Raw genomic sequence first — 16,781 nt, forward strand, 5'->3', positions numbered from 1 at the left:
GCGGCGTTGGGAGCGAAGGGCCCGGGCGGGTGGGCGCCGGCGGGGGCTGGGGGGGGGGTGTGGGGGGGGTGGGGTGCTGAGCAGGGCGAAATTTGGGCACTTCTGAGCGAACCTGGCGAGGAAGCGGCTTTTGGGGGCAGCGGCATCATAAGAGCTTGCGGTGGAGGATTTCCCAGGCCATTCGCTTGCGGAAATAGGGCATGTGTTGCTTTTTTGGGGGGAAAAAAAGAGAGAGAAGGGGGTGTGGGGGGTGGGGGAAGGTAGGTCAGGATTTTGGTCGCTGCTGGGGGGTTGATCACCGAGGGGCAGCTTGGGGGGGGGGGGAAAAGATTGACTTGAGAACAGGAGAGCGGGTGAGAGGGAGGAAATAACGTAATTCCGACGATCTTCTCCAATAATTGAAGGAAACGGGCACGGCTGGGCTGCTCCCCGGAGGGCGGCGATGTTGAGGAACCCCGAAATTCCCTGGATTGGGGCTGCGAGGTCCTGCTTTTGTCACCCCCCCCCCCCCCCGAGCAGGTGACGTTATGGGTTTGGGATGGGGACGTTGCCCACGGCTTTGAGGGCACCACAGACCCCGGGGGGGGGGGGGGGCTTTAGGGGAAGGGGTTTTGGCGTAAGGAAGCGCCGCGGCGGCTCTACCCCGAGGAGCGGCAGCACCGTCCCCGTGTGGGCTGGGGGGGGGGGGGGGGGCGCGACTGAAACCCGCCCAGGGAAGGGGGGAAAAGGGTCTGTGGGAAAACTCAAGGAAGTGCCACGTGTCTGTCTGTCCCCAAGCCCGAGGGACAGAGCCCCGGGGGGGGTGGGGGGTGTTGTTTTTTACCTGCGTGAAGTTGATGGGCTTGTCTTTGGTGATGCAGTCGGCGTATTTGCAGGCGAACATCCCGCAGTCGCTGCCGTTCATCTGCTGCGGGATCTCCTGGAAGGGAAGGGCACGAACCCAAAGCGTCACTCGGAGGGGCCAGACCCCTCTTGCCAGCCCCCTGCCCCTGTTAGCATCCAGTCTGCATTCTGAATCGACAACGACTTCTCATCGATCACTCATTGCTTTCCACGAACGACTCGATTGCTTTAAGGAACAACTCACGCTTTGTATGGATGATGTCAGTTCACATTCTAGTCAGAAATAGCCAAAAATCTCACTCATGGCAGGTCGTGTCCCCCCGCCGCCGCTCCCTCGCTAAACTGGGGCTGTGGGAGCGGTTTTGGGGCGCTTGCCCGGCTGCCAGCAGGAGCTGAGGGGCCTCAGCGCCCCCCAAACCCTTCTGTTATCATCCAGCTTGGATTTTGGATAGATAATGACTTTTCACTGCTCACTAATTGCTTTTCATGAACGACTCGATGGCTTTAAGGAATAACTCACGCTTTGTATGGATGACATTAGTTCACCTCATAGTCAGAAACACCCCAAAACCTCCCTGATGCTCAGAACCAGCAGCTGCTGCCTCACGAAGAAGGTCAAAGCTAAAGCTGCTGCTCACGGTGAAATTGCCCAGACCAGGAAGGCGGGAGACAGGGACAGGGAGGGAAAGTGCCCGTTCTTGGGGTGTCTTCTGATGGGAGGGAACCCGAGGAACTGAGGGGGGTGAAGGTGAAGACCCTCCCCTTCTCCCCAGCCTCAGCTGTAGGTCAGAGATCTCGATCAGTCAGATCACCAGGGATCCCATCAGCCCAGGAACAGCAATGCAGGGAGTTAATCGGGGGGAGCAATCAGCGTCAATGCCAACGTTCACCGCGGGCAGAACGTGCGGCTGATGTGAAAATAGACTTAATGGTGTGAAAATAGACTTAATGTTAAAATACTGAATGTTAAAATAAACTTAATGATGTTAAAAAGACCATGACTTTGCCGAGAAAGGGTATAAACCGCTGAATTTTCTGATGTAACCCCGAAGCCCGTCAGGAGGAGCCGCCCCCCCCCCCCCCCCCCGTGCTGCCCATAAAGCAGCGCCGGCTGCTCTGCCGCGGGGGGGAGCGGAGTTTGTCGTGGCGGGGACCTCTCCTCACCAACCCCCCTTGCCAGCCCCCTCACGCCGCCTGCCAGCCCCCTCAGGAGCAAGAGCCACCAGGAGCTCTCGCAAACGAGCCCCAGCGAGGCAGGTCAGCGCCACAACGGGAGGCGAAGGCACGAGGGCGGCGCTGGGGCACCCCCAGCTCATTCAAATCCCTCCCCCTGCTCCCACGTAGGGCTGCAGGGGGGGGAAACCGCGGCAAAGCGGCCCGCCACGGGAAAGCTGGGATGGGTTCACCCTCTGGAGTTGGGAAAAGCAGCTGGGAAAGGTGCCGCAGGGCCAAGAACGAGAGGCGAGGGGCCACCTCCAGCCCTCCGGCTGCACAAACCCACCTGGCTCTTCTTACTCAGCAGCGACCAGCCGTTAGTGTCGAACTCTTTCCTTTTCTTGTCAAGACTTTCTTGTTTTAAGTATTGCCTGGAGGAAGGGAGAGAAGAAAGCGAGCTCACCGAGGGGAAGGGCGGAGGGGGGGGTGGGAAAAAAAGCAGCCAGCAGACTGCAGGCCCCTTCACCCGAGGTGTCCTCCGTGGTGTTTGCACAACTAATGCAAAAACGAAAGTCCAATATTTTCGTCTCGGCCGTTTTCGCCGGGGCCCGACAGACCCGGGCTTTGAGGCAGTCCAAAGGCCCGAGGAGAACTTCCAAACTCATCCAAAGGAGAAAAAAAAAAAAAAAAAAAAGCAGGACCTGCCAAGCAGGGAGTCGAAACCACAAGTAAACCAGCGAGAACAACTCGAATTCGTCAGGAGAGCGACCCAGGGCGGAGAAAAGCCGAGCGGCCACGGGGCTGCCCGAGCAGGAGCGAGCTGGCAACTGGTGGGAACTGGTGCCTCTTGTCTTTGGAGGATCGTTCCGATCTGCTCCCGTCTACCTTTGGGCTTTGTCACCACCTCAACAGCATCCCAGCAGCTCTGGGAACAACCCCCCCTGGGCGTAAAGAGTCAAAACCCACCACCACGAAGCTCCTCTCGAGGCTGGTGGTGGGCTCAGCTCGCCGGCCGACGCTCTCCCGTTCCTGAGCTGGTTTCTTCCCAAGCTCAGCAGAAACCAGCTGGCGAGGGCGGGGGGGTGGGGGGGGCAGGAAAAAGTAGGGAAGATGACTGGGATTGTCTCAAACGAAGGCCCAAAGCTTGGGGGAGGGAGGGGGAGGCAGCCCTGGGGAAAACCCCCGCACGGTCCTCTCCAAAATGGTTTTGCAGGGATCGAGTCAAGCGGGAGGAGGTGGTGGCCACGGCGGGGCTGGGCCACCAAATCCCTTCCACAGGCCTTCAGCAGAGGGAGAAGAGCCGCAGAACCGGTCCCATTCCAGTTCCTAGACCTGGAGAACGAGGAAAGCTCGGAGGGGACCGGCCCACCTCCTCCGCCCAAGGAGGTTTCCACCACTTTGGCCTGAAGTTCCATCACCGAAAGAACAGAAAATTGGGGTGGTTTTCGTTCTCTTGCCTCCTTGAAAGGGTTGAGAAGCTCTACCAAGAGCACCCTTCCTCCTCTGCGGATAGGAACCCCTTGAAGCATTCCCTCCCCTGGGAAGGACGGAAAGGGCAGCTCGGGAAGGACACAGACTCGAGGGAGACCAAGCGATGGGCCCCCAGACGCTCTCCACGGCCCTGAAGGAGCCCCTCTCTATCGGTTCCTGGTGTCTTTAAGGGACACCCCCACCCTTAAAGACCCCCTCCCGCTCATCTCTGTCACCACAAGGACGGGGAAGATCGCCAGAAACCCCCTCCTTCCCGTTTGGCACCTCCTCAAAACCAGCCCCAGGGGCCTTCTGGCCGCGAGCGGCAAGTTTGGCAAGGCAAAGCGAAGGATCAGACGCCGCCGGCTCGACCGGAGGGGTCAAGAGAGCACCTGGCAAGGGCGAGGGAGGCGGGTTTGGCCGCCAACGCGGGGAGACGTGCCATCTTTCGGCAACGCGAGCCGCCAAGGCTTGGCTGAACCTCACCTCGCCGGCAGCGAAACGCCGGGAACGCGCCGGGAGAAGGGGGCGGCGCGGAAGGCGGCGGGTCGACGGTGCCGCCGGGGGCGGGGGGGGGGGATGTGCCCTGTCTTAACTCCAAGGAACGACTCAAAGAAAAACTCTCCTGGGCCAAGGAGTCCCTGAAACAGCCCGGGGCCACCGAGCCAAGGACTCGGGAGCGGCTGCAGGGCGACCCAGCCGCTCCCGAACGCGCCGCCAGCCCCTGCCAAGCGATTGCATCCCCTAGAAAACAGCCAGAAACGGGGTTTGCTGGATGTAAAAGCGTCAAGGAGGGGGAGCCTCCCTGCCGGCAGACCCCCCCTCAAGTCCAAACGGGGTCCAGACAAGCGCTCCCCCATCAGCCCTCGTTAGCCAGACGCGCGCTGCCAGCCCAGTTCCCCCGCGCAGGGTCCGCCGGGCGGCTGGAAAGGCGCTTGGGAAGCTCCTTGCTGGGCTGCTCGGACGAGACGGAGAGCAGCAGGGGGTAAATCCCGGGTTAAAACCGCCAACCCCCACCCCCCCCCCCTTTCGCTCAGCGGGAGAAACCTCCAGATCCCACCTCCGAAAATACAACGGAACGGGGAGGAAAAACCTCCCTCGCTGCGGGTTCAAAGCGAGGGTGAGCTGGAGCCTCCAGCGGGAGGAAGGCAGCGGGCGATCTGCATCACAATGCCAACACGCCCCAAAGCGTTAATTAATTAATTAAACGGCCTCGTTGCCAGTGCAATTAAAAACAAAAAGCCCTGGCAACTCCTGCCGACTGCACGACTCGAATCCTCAGTGGAGGGGGGGGTGGAAAGAAGAGCAGCAGCCGCTGCCCACAGCCCACGCTGCTCCGCACAGGAGAGCCGGGGAGGGAAACCGAGGAGCTGGATAAAAGGAGGGAGCGGGATGAGCCTCCCGGTGGAGGAGGATCCGTCTGGCGGCCGGGGAAGGCGCCCGTGAAGTTTAAACAGCACCGGAGCTTCGGGCAGAGAAAAGAGACCGGGAGGTTTCGGCACGGATGGGTTTATCCCCGAGCACCATCAGCGGTGCCAGTGGGTAAACTGGGAGTTGGGGAGGGAATAACCCGCCCTGCGCATCGCCGTGAGTGGGTTCCCTCAGGAATCCTCCCTCGGAGACGTCGTGTGAGAAACACGGCGCCGGCCCTGCCTACGAAACGGCCCGAACGGCCTTTTAGGAGGAGACTGGAAGGGAAAAAGAAACAAAAAAAAAACCTTGAGTGAAAGTCGTGAGGACAGCTTGGGGAGGCAGAACTGAACTGATGCGCTTTGTCAGGGCCTGGAGGAGGGGAAAAAAAAAAAAACCCTCGAGGAGAACAAGCTCGACGCGGAATTTGGAAGCGGAACGACAAAACCCAACACGCCCGAGATGCCCCAAAGCCCCCAAGCTTTTCATCTCCTCTTCCTAAACCTGAAAACTGATTTTTTTTTAAAAAAAAGTTGTTTTCCCCCCCTCTGCAGCGCTTACACACAGACCCAAACCTGCCCAGGTGCCCCAGGGAACGGTCGAGAGCAACTCCGCTGTGAAACATCGGAGAGCCCTGAAGCAAAGGGCAGGAGAGGAGATTCCACAGGCACGAGGCGCTTTGTGCTCCATCCCAAGCTCTCCTCCAGCCTCGGGAGGCCAGAATCAAGTGGGTTTTTTTTTTTTCCCCCACCAATTTCAACAGGTTGGGGTCTGCCTGCTCCAAAACAGCTACTGAGCCCTGGGTTTCCCCCAAGGAGACACCCCCAAAAACCAGAGGCAACGCCCTCAAAACCCTCTCCAGGTCTCACACCCGCGCGGTGTGAAAGCCCAGAGGGCGACACAAAACCCGGCAGCCACCAAGGCAGGAGCTTCCCTGGTGCCTGCTCGCTCCTAGCCTGGCCAGAGGCCCCTGTCTTTCACCAGTCACCTTCCCTCTTGCCTCAGTTTCCCTCTTTTTTTTTCCCCTGGAAAGCCTGGGGAACGGCTCGACACTCACCACCTTTAGGAAGCTCTAAAGATTGAAAGCATGAAAGGGTCACTAACCATGAATAGGACCTCCGTCCCTTCTTCCCGGTGTGATCCTCCCACTGCATTCAACCAATAAAAGCCTCCTAAAAGGAAACAGAGGGAAAACAATTACGTCCGGGGCGACGGCGACCTGAAATCCCGGCTCTACCACCACTTTGGGGACCTGCTTCCACGTCCCACGCCCCGAAACGCACCACGGGCAGGACTCCTGGGTCCCCCTCCGGCCTCCGAAGCGCTTCCTTTCGCCAAGCATCCAGGTCCCTCGGCATCAAAAGAAATTCAGGCTGGAAGGGACTGATCTCCCCCCCAGACCATCCCTGCCCCCAGCTCTGCTCGCGCCACCCCAGGGGCGGCGAAACTACGAGACCCCGAGCCATCTCCCAGGGTTTTAGGCTTTGCTTTACCCTTCCCTTCAGGCCGACGCTGCAGAGCGGCGCCGAAAAAATAAGGCAAAAGGGTGTTTTTCGGTGTTATTTCAACGAACCCGGCGCACACAGACCGCGGAGCGCCTGAACTGGAAAACCAGAGGCGCTAAACGGACTGGAAAGGGCCTCGGCCTGCTGGCTGCCTTCATCACGGCTCACATTCCTCAGCTGAAGGAGCGACACCTCAACCTCATGCTCCGAAGACTCGGGATCGGATTCCCGGAGAACCAGAACCGAGGGGGAAGCCGGGGTCAAGGGGAGAGCGACGGAGGGGCTGGCGGCTGCGCATCGCGCCTGGATCGAACCCCACGGGATCGGGGGCCCCTCGGAAAGTGGGGGTTCCCCTCTGGATTTAAGAAAAAAAAAATCCCCCCCCGCAGGCAGGAGGAGCCCCTCAAGATGGGGAAAGTTGTGGGTGAGACACACAAGCACCCCTCGGGGTGGGAACACCGGGATCTCCTCCGCAGGCTGAGCCCAGCCCAGCGCTGGAGGCCCCGCAGGGCCCTGCTGGGCCTCGGGATGGAGCAGCCCCGGGGCAAAGCTTCATCCAGGGCCTGAGGCAAGCGGGACCCCCGCTCCCTACGTGCGCCGGGACTCTCCAGAGTCTCCTCGGAACGAAGGTGACTTGAGCTTTGCCCCAGGAAAAGCTCCCACTTGGAGGAAGGGGCTGGGAGACGCCATTTCTCCGAGCGGCCGCAGGCCCAGGGAAGGACACCCCCCCCCCAAAGCCCTCAGGGGCTGAGAAGCCGTTTTCCTCCTACGGACGAGGCCCCAAGACGACTCTAAGACCAGTAAAGCCCGATGTCCTGAGCAAGAACGGGTCTGAAACCTGTCTACACCCCCAAAGACCACACCAGCCCCACTCCCAGATCTTCTGGGAAGAGGCGGAGACAAAGCACCGGCACAGGCCTCTCGCAGACGGGCTGCGGGACCGGGCACCGCGGCGGAACACGACAACCACGACGTTCCTCCGAGAATCCTCCTTTCGGCATCCCGAAAGGGACCGTCCCCGGGGCAGGGCTGTCGTTTCCAGAGCGGGATAAGAAGCCGTTTGCTTTGGGGAACGGGCCTGACTCAAAGAAGAGCTACTCACAGCAGTATCCTGCAGGCTTCGCTGTTTATTCCCCCCATGGAGTCGTAGTAGGTGATGGTTTTTTTCCTGAAGTCGACCACCTAGACGAGGAGAGGCTCGTTAACCCCGTGTGACACACGGAGCTCCCCTCTCTGCCAGGACGAGGGGCTTTGGGCCCGTTTCACAGCAGAGAAAGGGGTTCAGAGGGCTCCCAACACCCTGGGGACGGCCATCCCCCCCCCACCCCCCACCCCAGGGTTCTTGAACCACTTGAACCCCTAAATCAGGCTCCCCTCGGAGCACCCCGGTGGAACCCAAGAGCACGCCGTCACCCTCGCCGTCACAAGCCACGGACGGGCTCACAGAGGCTTCGCTCCACCCGACGTGCGCAGAACTGAGCGATTCAAGTCCCCCCCAGGGGGAGGTTTTGGGGCCTCTTTGCCCCATTTTTTCCACACCATCGCCTTCCCGGGCAGCTCAACCCCCTCTCCCCACCCCCCCCCCCCCCCGAGGAGGAGGTTTGAGCCGAGGGTGACGCAGGCTGAAAAGCCCAAATCGAGGGCAGGAGGCAGAGCAAGCCGCGCCGTTATCTGTCATCTGAACCGCTTCTCCAGCGATCCCGGGGCACCGGAGTTTGTGGGAACGCGGAAAGGAGAGCTTTCTCCGGAGAATAAGCCAGCCTGACGTGACCTTCACGGCTCTTTTTTTTTAATTTAAAAGACTAGAAACACACCCAAAAAGCCGCAGCTATCTCCCTCTGGCCTCCGGTTTTAGCCACAGGCCCGACTTTCCCCTCCCTGACAACTCAAAAGAGCCGCGAAACGTCCCGGGAGAATTCCCGGGGCGACCCGCTGGGGCCACGCTGCGAGGAACGGGAGCGCTCACCGCCAGGCACCAGTGCACCCCCAGGTGAATGGGCACCAGGAGGAGATCCACGGAGAAGATATCCACTTTTTTAGTCCACCGCTTCACCGCCTGGTAGCCCGCCGTTTTCAATTTGGTGAAGAAGAACGTGTTGAAGGCGTGAACCGCCGGCAAACCCTTCTCTTTGCTCCGCTCCATCAGCAAATTCATGTAGAAATTAATGATCTGGGAAAGACCAAAAAAAAAAACCCCAGGCACGTGGGACACGGTAGATGCGGCTCTTCCGCAGCAGCCGCCCTGTCCCTGGGCTCCACGAGGCGAGACGTCGGGCTGGCCTCCACCTGATCCAGGGGGGGATTGCCAACCCCTCAGCAGCCCCAAAACCTTCCAAACCCACCCCAAAAATAGAGAAGGCTGCGCTGCCAAACCTAAGTTTGCTCTTTTTTTAGCCCCCCGCCCCCCATCACATCCACAATCAGTCCCACTCCTCCCAGTTACTATTATTTCTTCAAGTGCCTCGTCCACACGCAGGGGTTTTTCCACGGAGCAACCGCTCCGGAGCGTGACCCACACCCGCTGTTCCCACCCCGACCTCTTTCTGGACAAACAGACACGTCTGACCAGCTTTAAATTCCCAAAGAAAGACGGATCCGAGCGGCTCCTAACCTCATCGTTGAGCCAGTTCAGGTTATTGAGGGTCTGAATGTCCTTCCGAGTGATCGTCAACCGAAAGGCTTCGCTGAGGACCTCGTCCTGGTTCCCCCCTCGGAACACGTTCTTGATTTCCTTCTCCATCTCCTACAGGGAGGACACGGACAGGGTGGGATTGGGAAGGGCCTGGTGGGAACTAAGGCGGGATTCCAGCGTTTATCCTTCGCCCCTCCACGGATGAGCTCGCTACGGGACGCGCACGGCGCCAGGGCACGGACCTCAGGAAGCCTCGTCCCTGGGTGGATCCTTCCCCCCCCCCTCCCCGGGGCCTCGAGCCGAGTCCCACGAGTGGGTTTCCCTTTTCCCCACGGGAGGAGCGACCCACACCGCCTCGCCCAGGCACCCGCAGGCACGACGGGGAGCTCACCCCCTCCCACAGCGCGCAGAGGTTTGCTTTGGGCAGATCCCCTGGCGTTAACCAGCCACGGGGCTTCTGCCCAATTCGTGGCCCGCTGCTTCCGCGCCCCAAAGCTTCCAACACAACCTTTAACCGCCCTTTATATCCTTCAACTTTTCCAGAAGTTTGTGGGTGACAGGGGATGGGATACACCCGCTCGAGGCCGCGGTTCTTCGCCCGGGAATTTGAGGCGATTGAGGAAAAGGGTCCCACTGTCCGAGTCCATCGTTTTGTCGCCACAAAATTTGGCTTTCGAGGCCCAAGATGGTGTTTTGGGCAGTGGTGTGGTTTACAGGGGATGTTCCCGCCCCCCGGGAGCTCCTTCCCGCCCCCCCCCGGGAGCTCCTTCCCGCCCCCCCCCGGGAGCTCCTTCCCGCCCCCCCCCGGGAGCTCCTTCCCGCCCCCCCCCGGGAGCTCCTTCCCGCCCCCCCCCGGGAGCTCCTTCCCGCCCCCCCCCGGGAGCTCCTTCCCGCCCCCCCCCCCGCACACACGACCCCCGGGCAGACCCACCTCGGTGATTTCGGGGAATTCCTCTTCGCCATCAGCCGACTTCGCATCCTCTTTCTCTTCCGGAACCACCGTGACGGGGATTTCCTTCTCGAGGGGCACTCGAAGATTTAAATCCACCAGATCCTGCACCGAGTGTTCCTGCTCCTGCAGCCGCTGAGGGGGGAAAAGAGACCTCCACGTCAGGTGGAGTCGCCTCTCCGGGGCCACGAGGAGCCAATTCCAGGCGACACACAGGGACACGGAGCGCTCCTGCCGGCCGCCACACCACCGGGAGCGTCGCCACGGGAAGGGGAAGCCGCCAAGACACCAAACCCCAAAAGGAGTCGGTTTTGGTCATTTTTCCCGCCCCCTCTCCCACTTCCAATTTGCCTTCTCTCCCGTGGTTTAATCCCAGGACCCACAGACTGTTCTCCCTCCGTTACCTGGCTCTGCAGCTGGAGGGCCAGCGCCTTCTGCTCCTCGATTTGCCGCCACCTCTCCCGAGCTCGGGAATCGTAGACGCTGGTCCTGAAACGCAGCGTTTATCGGGGGGGGGAGGTGTTGTGTCTCCCCACGAACGCTCACGACAGGAGAACAGGGAGGAAAAGGGGCACTTACAGTTCCTTGATCCACAGCTCCGCCTGGAAGAACGGGAGGCTAGAAAAGAAGGAGAAAGGACGGGCGTTAAGCCTCCTGCTTCGTGGGGAAAGGCAGAAACCGCCCGACGAGGGGTTTCTCGGCGCGATCCGAGCAGGGCCCTGCTGCAAACCAGCGATTTGCAGCCGGGTCTCGGGAATAGAGGTTGGACACGTCCCACTCCAGCTCCTGTAGCCCCAGCAAAGCCGTGTCTCTCCACGAGACACTCGGGAAGCCGCTGGTCACCTCCCGCTCTGCTTTCTCCCCTCTCCGTGGATTAAAAAAAAAAAAAAAAAGCATGGAAACCCCCACCCCCCCCCCCCGTTGTCCCAGAGTTTTACAGCTTCTTACCTCGGTGCTGGGGTTCTGGAATCCTTTACCTTGAGCAAAATGACGGAGTCTGACCCTAAAAAGAGTAAAGTTTAGGGAATGTCATTATCCAACAATTATTACCCGCTTCCCCAACGGCTACAACAGCCCAAATAAAAAGAAATAGGGAAAAGCAGCTTTGCCACAGATGTTTGGTTTCTAGGTTTGGGGGTTTTTCTGGGGGGTCTCCCGCGCCGGGGCCTTTTTGGGGGGTTTTTTGGGTTTTTTAACCTTCAGACTGTGCCTTAGATGCTGGCAGATGCTCTCGCTGCTGCTGGGCCGTGAGCCGCCGGCCTCGAAGAGGCCGGAGGAGTAGCTGGGGGGGGAGTAGAGCGACGTTTTGGGCGACGGCTGCTCCCGCGGTCCGAGGAGGCCGGGCGCCGAGGGGGCTGGTGCGAGGCCGGGAGCTTCAAACAGCTTCGAGTTCTTGCTGGGAGTTTCTTTCGCCATGGTTTTGCTGGAGTTGGGACACCTGGATCTAGGAAGGGCAGCCAGTAAGTTCCCAGGGAATATGGGGGGGGGGGGGGGGGGGGTGCTGGGGGCTGGGGAAGAGCATCCGACACACTCACAGGTGGAAGGGGAACAGGGAAGAGGGCTTGGACGTGGAAAACTGTTTCCCCGTGACCATCTGGAGCAGCTGCCTGTAGATCTCTCGCTCTTCCTCTCGAACCGTCTGCAGGGAAACAACCGGCCGCGTCCGGGGCACGCGACTTCCACAGAGAACCCGGGAACAGCGGGGGGAGGGGGGGGGCAGGGGGAGCCCAGAGCTCTTTTGGGGGGAGGGGGGGGCGCCCCTGAGTTCTTTTGGGGGGAGGGGGGGGGCGCCCCCAGAGCTCCTTTTGGGGGGAGGGGGGGGGCGCCCCCAGAGCTCCTTTGGGGGGGAGGGGGGGGGGCGCCCCCAGAGCTCCTTTGGGGGGGAGGGGGGGGAGGGGGGGGGGCGCCCCCAGAGCTCCTTTGGGGGGGAGGGGGGGGAGGGGGGGGGGCGCCCCCAGAGCTCCTTTGGGGGGGAGGGGGGGGCCGGGGGGGGGCGCCCCCAGAGCTCCTTTTGGGGGGAGGGGGGGGCGCCCCCAGAGCTCCTTTCGGGGGGAGGGGGGGGCGCCCCCAGAGCTCCTTTCGGGGGGAGGGGGGGCGCCCCCAGAGCTCCTTTCGGGGGGAGGGAGGGGCGCCCCCAGAGCTCCTTTCGGGGGGAGGGGGGGGGGGGGCGCCCCCAGAGCTCCTTTCGGGGGGGAGGGGGGGGGGGGCCCCCAGAGCTCCTTTCGGGGGGAGGGGGGGGGGGCGCCCCCAGAGCTCCTTTCGGGGGGAGGGGGGGGGGGCGCCCCCAGAGCTCCTTTCGGGGGGAGGGGGGGGGGGCGCCCCCAGAGCTCCTTTCGGGGGGAGGGGGGGGGGGCGCCCCCAGAGCTCCTTCGGGGGGAGGGGGGGGGCGCCCCCAGAGCTCCTTTCGGGGGAGGGGGGGGGGCGCCCCCAGAGCTCCTTTCGGGGGGAGGGGGGGGGGCGCCCCCAGAGCTCCTTTGGGGGGGAGGGGGGGGCGCCCCAGAGCTCCTTTGGGGGGGAGGGGGGGGGGCGCCCCAGAGCTCCTTTGGGGGGGAGGGGGGGGGCGCCCCCAGAGCTCCTTTGGGGGGGAGGGGGGGGGGCGCCCCCAGAGCTCCTTTGGGGGGGAGGGGGGGGGCGCCCCAGAGCTCCTTTGGGGGGGAGGGGGGGGCGCCCCCAGAGCTCTTTTGGGGGGAGGGGGGGGGGCGCCCCAGAGCTCCTGAGGGGGGGCCGCCCCCAGAGCTCCTTTGGGGGGGGGGGGGCTGCCCCCAGAGCTCGCTCTTTTTGGGGGGGGGGGGGGGGGGGGGGTTGGGAAGAACCCAGAGCTCACTCTCTTTTGGCGGGGGGGGGGGGGGCCAGAGCTCGCTATTTTGGGGGGGGGGGGGGGAGCCCCAGAGCTCGCTCTTTGGAGAGGGGGGGGGGGAGGCCGCCCCCGAGCTCGCTCTTTCGGGGGGGGAGGGGAGGGTGGGAAGAACCCAGAGCTTGCTCTCTTTTGGGGGGGGGGGGGGGGAGAGCCCCAGAGCTCGCTCTTTGGGGTGGGGGGGCGCTTGCCCAGAGCTCTTTTAGGAGGGAAGGAGCTCCAGAGCTCGCTCTTTTGGGGGGGGGGGGGGGGGTGGGGGGAGGCCACCCAGGGCGCTCAACGAGTTCAGCCATCAGCCTCGGTCAGACCCAGCACAGCTGAAGCCTGCCCCTGAGCAGAGCTGGAGGCCGCTCCTGCCTGGCAGAACCCAGCACAAGGTCAAAGCCCCCCTCAAACGCTTCACGGCGCCCCAAAGAGATCTCCTCGGGCAAAACCCCACCCCCCTCAAACGCTCTCCCGGCCTCCTCTTTACCTCCTCCGCCGTGCTGACGGACCGCCGGGGGGTTTTCTTGGGGCTGAGCAGGCTGCGGCGGCACGGCCCGCTCCAGGAAGGGCTCTGAGCGGGTTTGAGGGGAAAAGCCGCCGCATGGCAGTGGTGGTTGGATTTCCCTCCAAAACTGTTGGACGTCCCACTGTCAGGGGAGAAAAGAACACTTCCACTTCGACTTCACGCTCGTTTCAAGCCCTTTTCTCATCCTCCCCCAGCCCCAAACCCGGCCAAGAACGGGGCTACCCAACTGGGATGAGAAATTCGGGTTTGATTTGGGGGTTCAAGCACCCAAGCTGAAGCCTGGCTCTCCCTCGGGCTCGACCTGAAACCGCTCCCGAGGTCTGCGCGGCCACCCCGGTGCCACCAGGGGGCACCGCGAGGCCGAGAAGCCACCGCCGGGCAACCTCTGGCCAGAGCCCCCAGCTCCCGCATCCAGCCCCGCACCCCGAAACGGCCGAGCCTCGCCTGGGAAGGCCGCTCGGGGCGGTTTGAATTCCCCGACAGCAGCAGACACCCTCCCCGGCCTCGCTTCTCCCCTCCTCGGGCTCACCTAAGAGGCCGTGACAAAAACCACACGGGGCCATTTGGCGTTTCTCCCGCTGAAACGAGCTTTTTCCCTCTTTGCCAACAAATATCAGGCACTGAGGGGATTTTCAGGAGGCTCGACCCAGGCTGGAAAGGTCTGAAGCAACGGGAGTTCACGCCAGCTGCAAAAAGAACTCCTGCACCCAGCGCTGACCAGCGAATTTTCACCGCAAAAAGGACGACGGATTCTTTCCCCCCTAATTTCTCAGGGGCGTAAGGATGTTCCTGGAGTCCTGGAACAACTCCTGATGCGCTCAAAACCCACCTGTTACACCACCAGCTCCTGTCAGAGGCAGCTGCAGCCTCTCCAAACCAGCCCCTGCGCCCTTCACGGAGCATCTTCACCTCAGGGAGGCCGATAAACACCGACGGGCGCCCACGGGCCCGGCCGACCTCGACCCACGCGATGATTTTCCCCCCCCAAAATCGTTCCCAGCAGGTAAACCCCCCCGCCCAGAAGCTCCCCCGGGGAGGGTTCGGCGCCGAAGGGAGCTGTACGTACCCGGGGGTCTTGCGAGCTTCGAGGTAGGAGCCTCGGCTCACCCGCGGCTTCGGCGGCGCCGAGCCCAGAGGGGGCACCAGACCCCGCCACTGCCCGTTGGCGCTGGAGCCAAAGGCTCGAGGCTCCCCCGCCGGCCGGTAGCTCTCGGGGCAGGGGGCTTCTGCGGGGGGAGAGGGGGGGAGAAACACGGCAGAGGTCAAGGAGGAGCCACGTCCTCCTCCCCGAGCTGCTTCGGGGAGCGAAGGGCCCAAAACCCGAGGCTGAAGGGCGGGAAACGGCGTCTTACCTGGGCTGTAATTGAGGGCGCAGGAGGCATTGCCAGCGGGGCAAGCGAAACCGCTGAGCTTGGTGGGTAAAAACTGGGTGAAAACCGGTGGAATTTTGTTAGAAGTAAGGGCAGCTCCAGCGTAAATCCCCGGGGAGATAAAATCCCAGGGGAGACGTGCCATATCCCAGCTCCTCCCCGGTCGCACCGGCAGGAGGGAGCGATTCCCGAAGCAGCCCAGTGAGGGGGGACGCGGCGGGGCCAGGCTGACGGCACGGCCCAAGCGTCGCTCGCCCTCCCGCCCCCTCCCCAAATCTGCTCCGCCAGGCACCACGGGGGGGGTTTAGCGGGAGAAAAACGGAGCCCAGCTCGTCCCAGAGCACGAGCCACCGGCTCCGCAGCCAAGCCGGCGACTCACGGGGACGCCACGGCAGCGTTGAGACCCGCCAGCCGAGCGCCCCCACGGGTGGCTTCACCCCCCCGGGGGCAGGATCCCCCCCGTGATTTCGCCTCGACGGCACAGGAGAGTCGGGCGTTACCGAGACGGGGCCGCCAAACCCCCCCCCCCCCCGGTAGGTTTTGAACACAAGAACGCTGCGCCCAGAGACACCCCCCCCCCCGGGCACCTCCGACCCCCAGGAGTCGGAGAAACCACCAAACCTCACGTTTCTCCCCCCAAACACCGACCGGGGGACGGGGGACGAGAGGCCCTCGCCAGAGCCACGCCGGTGCCCGCGGAGGAAGAGGAGGAGGAGGAGGATCCCCCCGGGCTCCGCACCTTGCTGTCCGGCTGGGAGAGCGGGTCCCGCAGGCCGGTGCGCGGGGGCAGGGGAAAGGCCTTGAAGGTGGAGCCGTGGTTGGGCCGCGCCGCGTCCCGGGCCTCCATCCTCATGGGCTCCGCGGCCGCATCGGAGGGAGAAGAACCCCCGGCAGCCGGACCCCCCCCCCGCGGCGGCGGCGGAGGAGAAGCGGCGGAGCGGTCGCTGTCCCGAAGGGCCGGGCCGGCTCGGCGAGCAGCGGGAGGGCGCGGACGACACCGATTTTCTTCCTAAAGAAACTAAAATCAAACGAAAACAACGAGAAAAACGTCAGGGAAAAGCACGGCCCCAACGGTCAGCGCCCGGGACGGGCTGGCGGCTCCCGCCGAGGCGGCGGGACCGGCCGAGGGCTCCCGGCGCTCACCCCCGGCGAAGGGGCCGCCGGGCCAGGGCAGGCCGGGGCTGAGGCCGCCGAGGCTGAGGCCGCCGAGGCTGAGGCCGCCGAGGCTGAGGCCCGGCCCCCGCCGTTCCCGCCGCCGCCCCCCCCACCCCCCCACCCCCAAGCCCGGTCCGGTCGGCCCTACCGGAAGCGGAAGCGTTCCCGAGGGCGCGCGCGCGCCTTTCCCGGGCTCGGTGGCGGCTGCCGGCAACGAGGCGGACGGAAGCGGAACTTGAAGCCAGGCGCGGCGCCGCCGGAAGTGACGCTCCAGAGCGAGGCGGGAAGGGAGGGGAAGGGGGGCGGAGTTTCCGCTCTGGGCGGGAGAGGCGCATGCGCGGTGTGGGGAAAGGGGGGGGTGGAGGGGGACGGGATGGGGCCCCCTGGCGGCGCGGGGGTGTCAGCCCGGGGGGGAGGGGGGGCCTGGGGGGGGGGGGTGTCACCCGATAGGGTGTCCCCAATGGAGGGGGGGGGGGGGGGGGGGGAGACACCCCTGTGGGGGCTGCCAGCCCATGGAGTGTCCCCTGGGGGGAGGGGGGCACCGGAGGGGGGGGGCACCGGAGGGGGGGGGGGCACCGGAGGGGGGGGGGCACCGGAGGGGGGGGGGGCCCCCCACCGGAGGGGGGGGAGGGGCACCCTACGGGACAGAATGACCCCACAGCGGGACACCCTGGGGGTATCGTCACCCGGGGGGGCTCACGCTGGTGGTGTTCCCCTACGGGGGGGGGGGGGGGCTTCCCCATGGGGCAGCCGATCCCGTCCCAGCTGATCCCTACAGCCGATCCTCTCATACCCAATCCCATCCCAGCCGATCCCGTTACAGCCGATCCCGTCCCAGCTGATCCCTACAGCCGATCCTGTTACAGCTAGTCCTATCCCAGCTGATTCCATCCCAGCCGATCCCGCCCCAGCTGATCCCTACAGCCG

General features: G+C 63.7%; 1 protein-coding gene across 1 annotated transcript; it reads right to left on the reverse strand.

Annotated features, from left to right (window-relative positions):
- Positions 1 to 77: 77 nt before the first annotated feature.
- SENP1 (SUMO specific peptidase 1) lies at positions 78 to 15,546 on the reverse strand. The gene is given in 17 exon segments (XM_086478659.1): positions 78 to 208; positions 824 to 919; positions 2,345 to 2,429; positions 7,486 to 7,565; positions 8,350 to 8,553; positions 8,995 to 9,126; positions 9,947 to 10,099; positions 10,369 to 10,453; positions 10,544 to 10,582; positions 10,913 to 10,967; positions 11,162 to 11,219; positions 11,222 to 11,408; positions 11,500 to 11,603; positions 13,291 to 13,450; positions 14,396 to 14,555; positions 14,682 to 14,754; positions 15,439 to 15,546. Coding segments are annotated over 17 exon segments (1,842 nt in total). The 3' UTR covers positions 78 to 145.
- Positions 15,547 to 16,781: the final 1,235 nt, after the last annotated feature.

This window comes from Leptosomus discolor, chromosome 27 (assembly GCF_034619465.1).
Source record: "Leptosomus discolor isolate bLepDis1 chromosome 27, bLepDis1.hap2, whole genome shotgun sequence".
Lineage (NCBI taxonomy): Eukaryota > Metazoa > Chordata > Aves > Leptosomiformes > Leptosomidae > Leptosomus > Leptosomus discolor.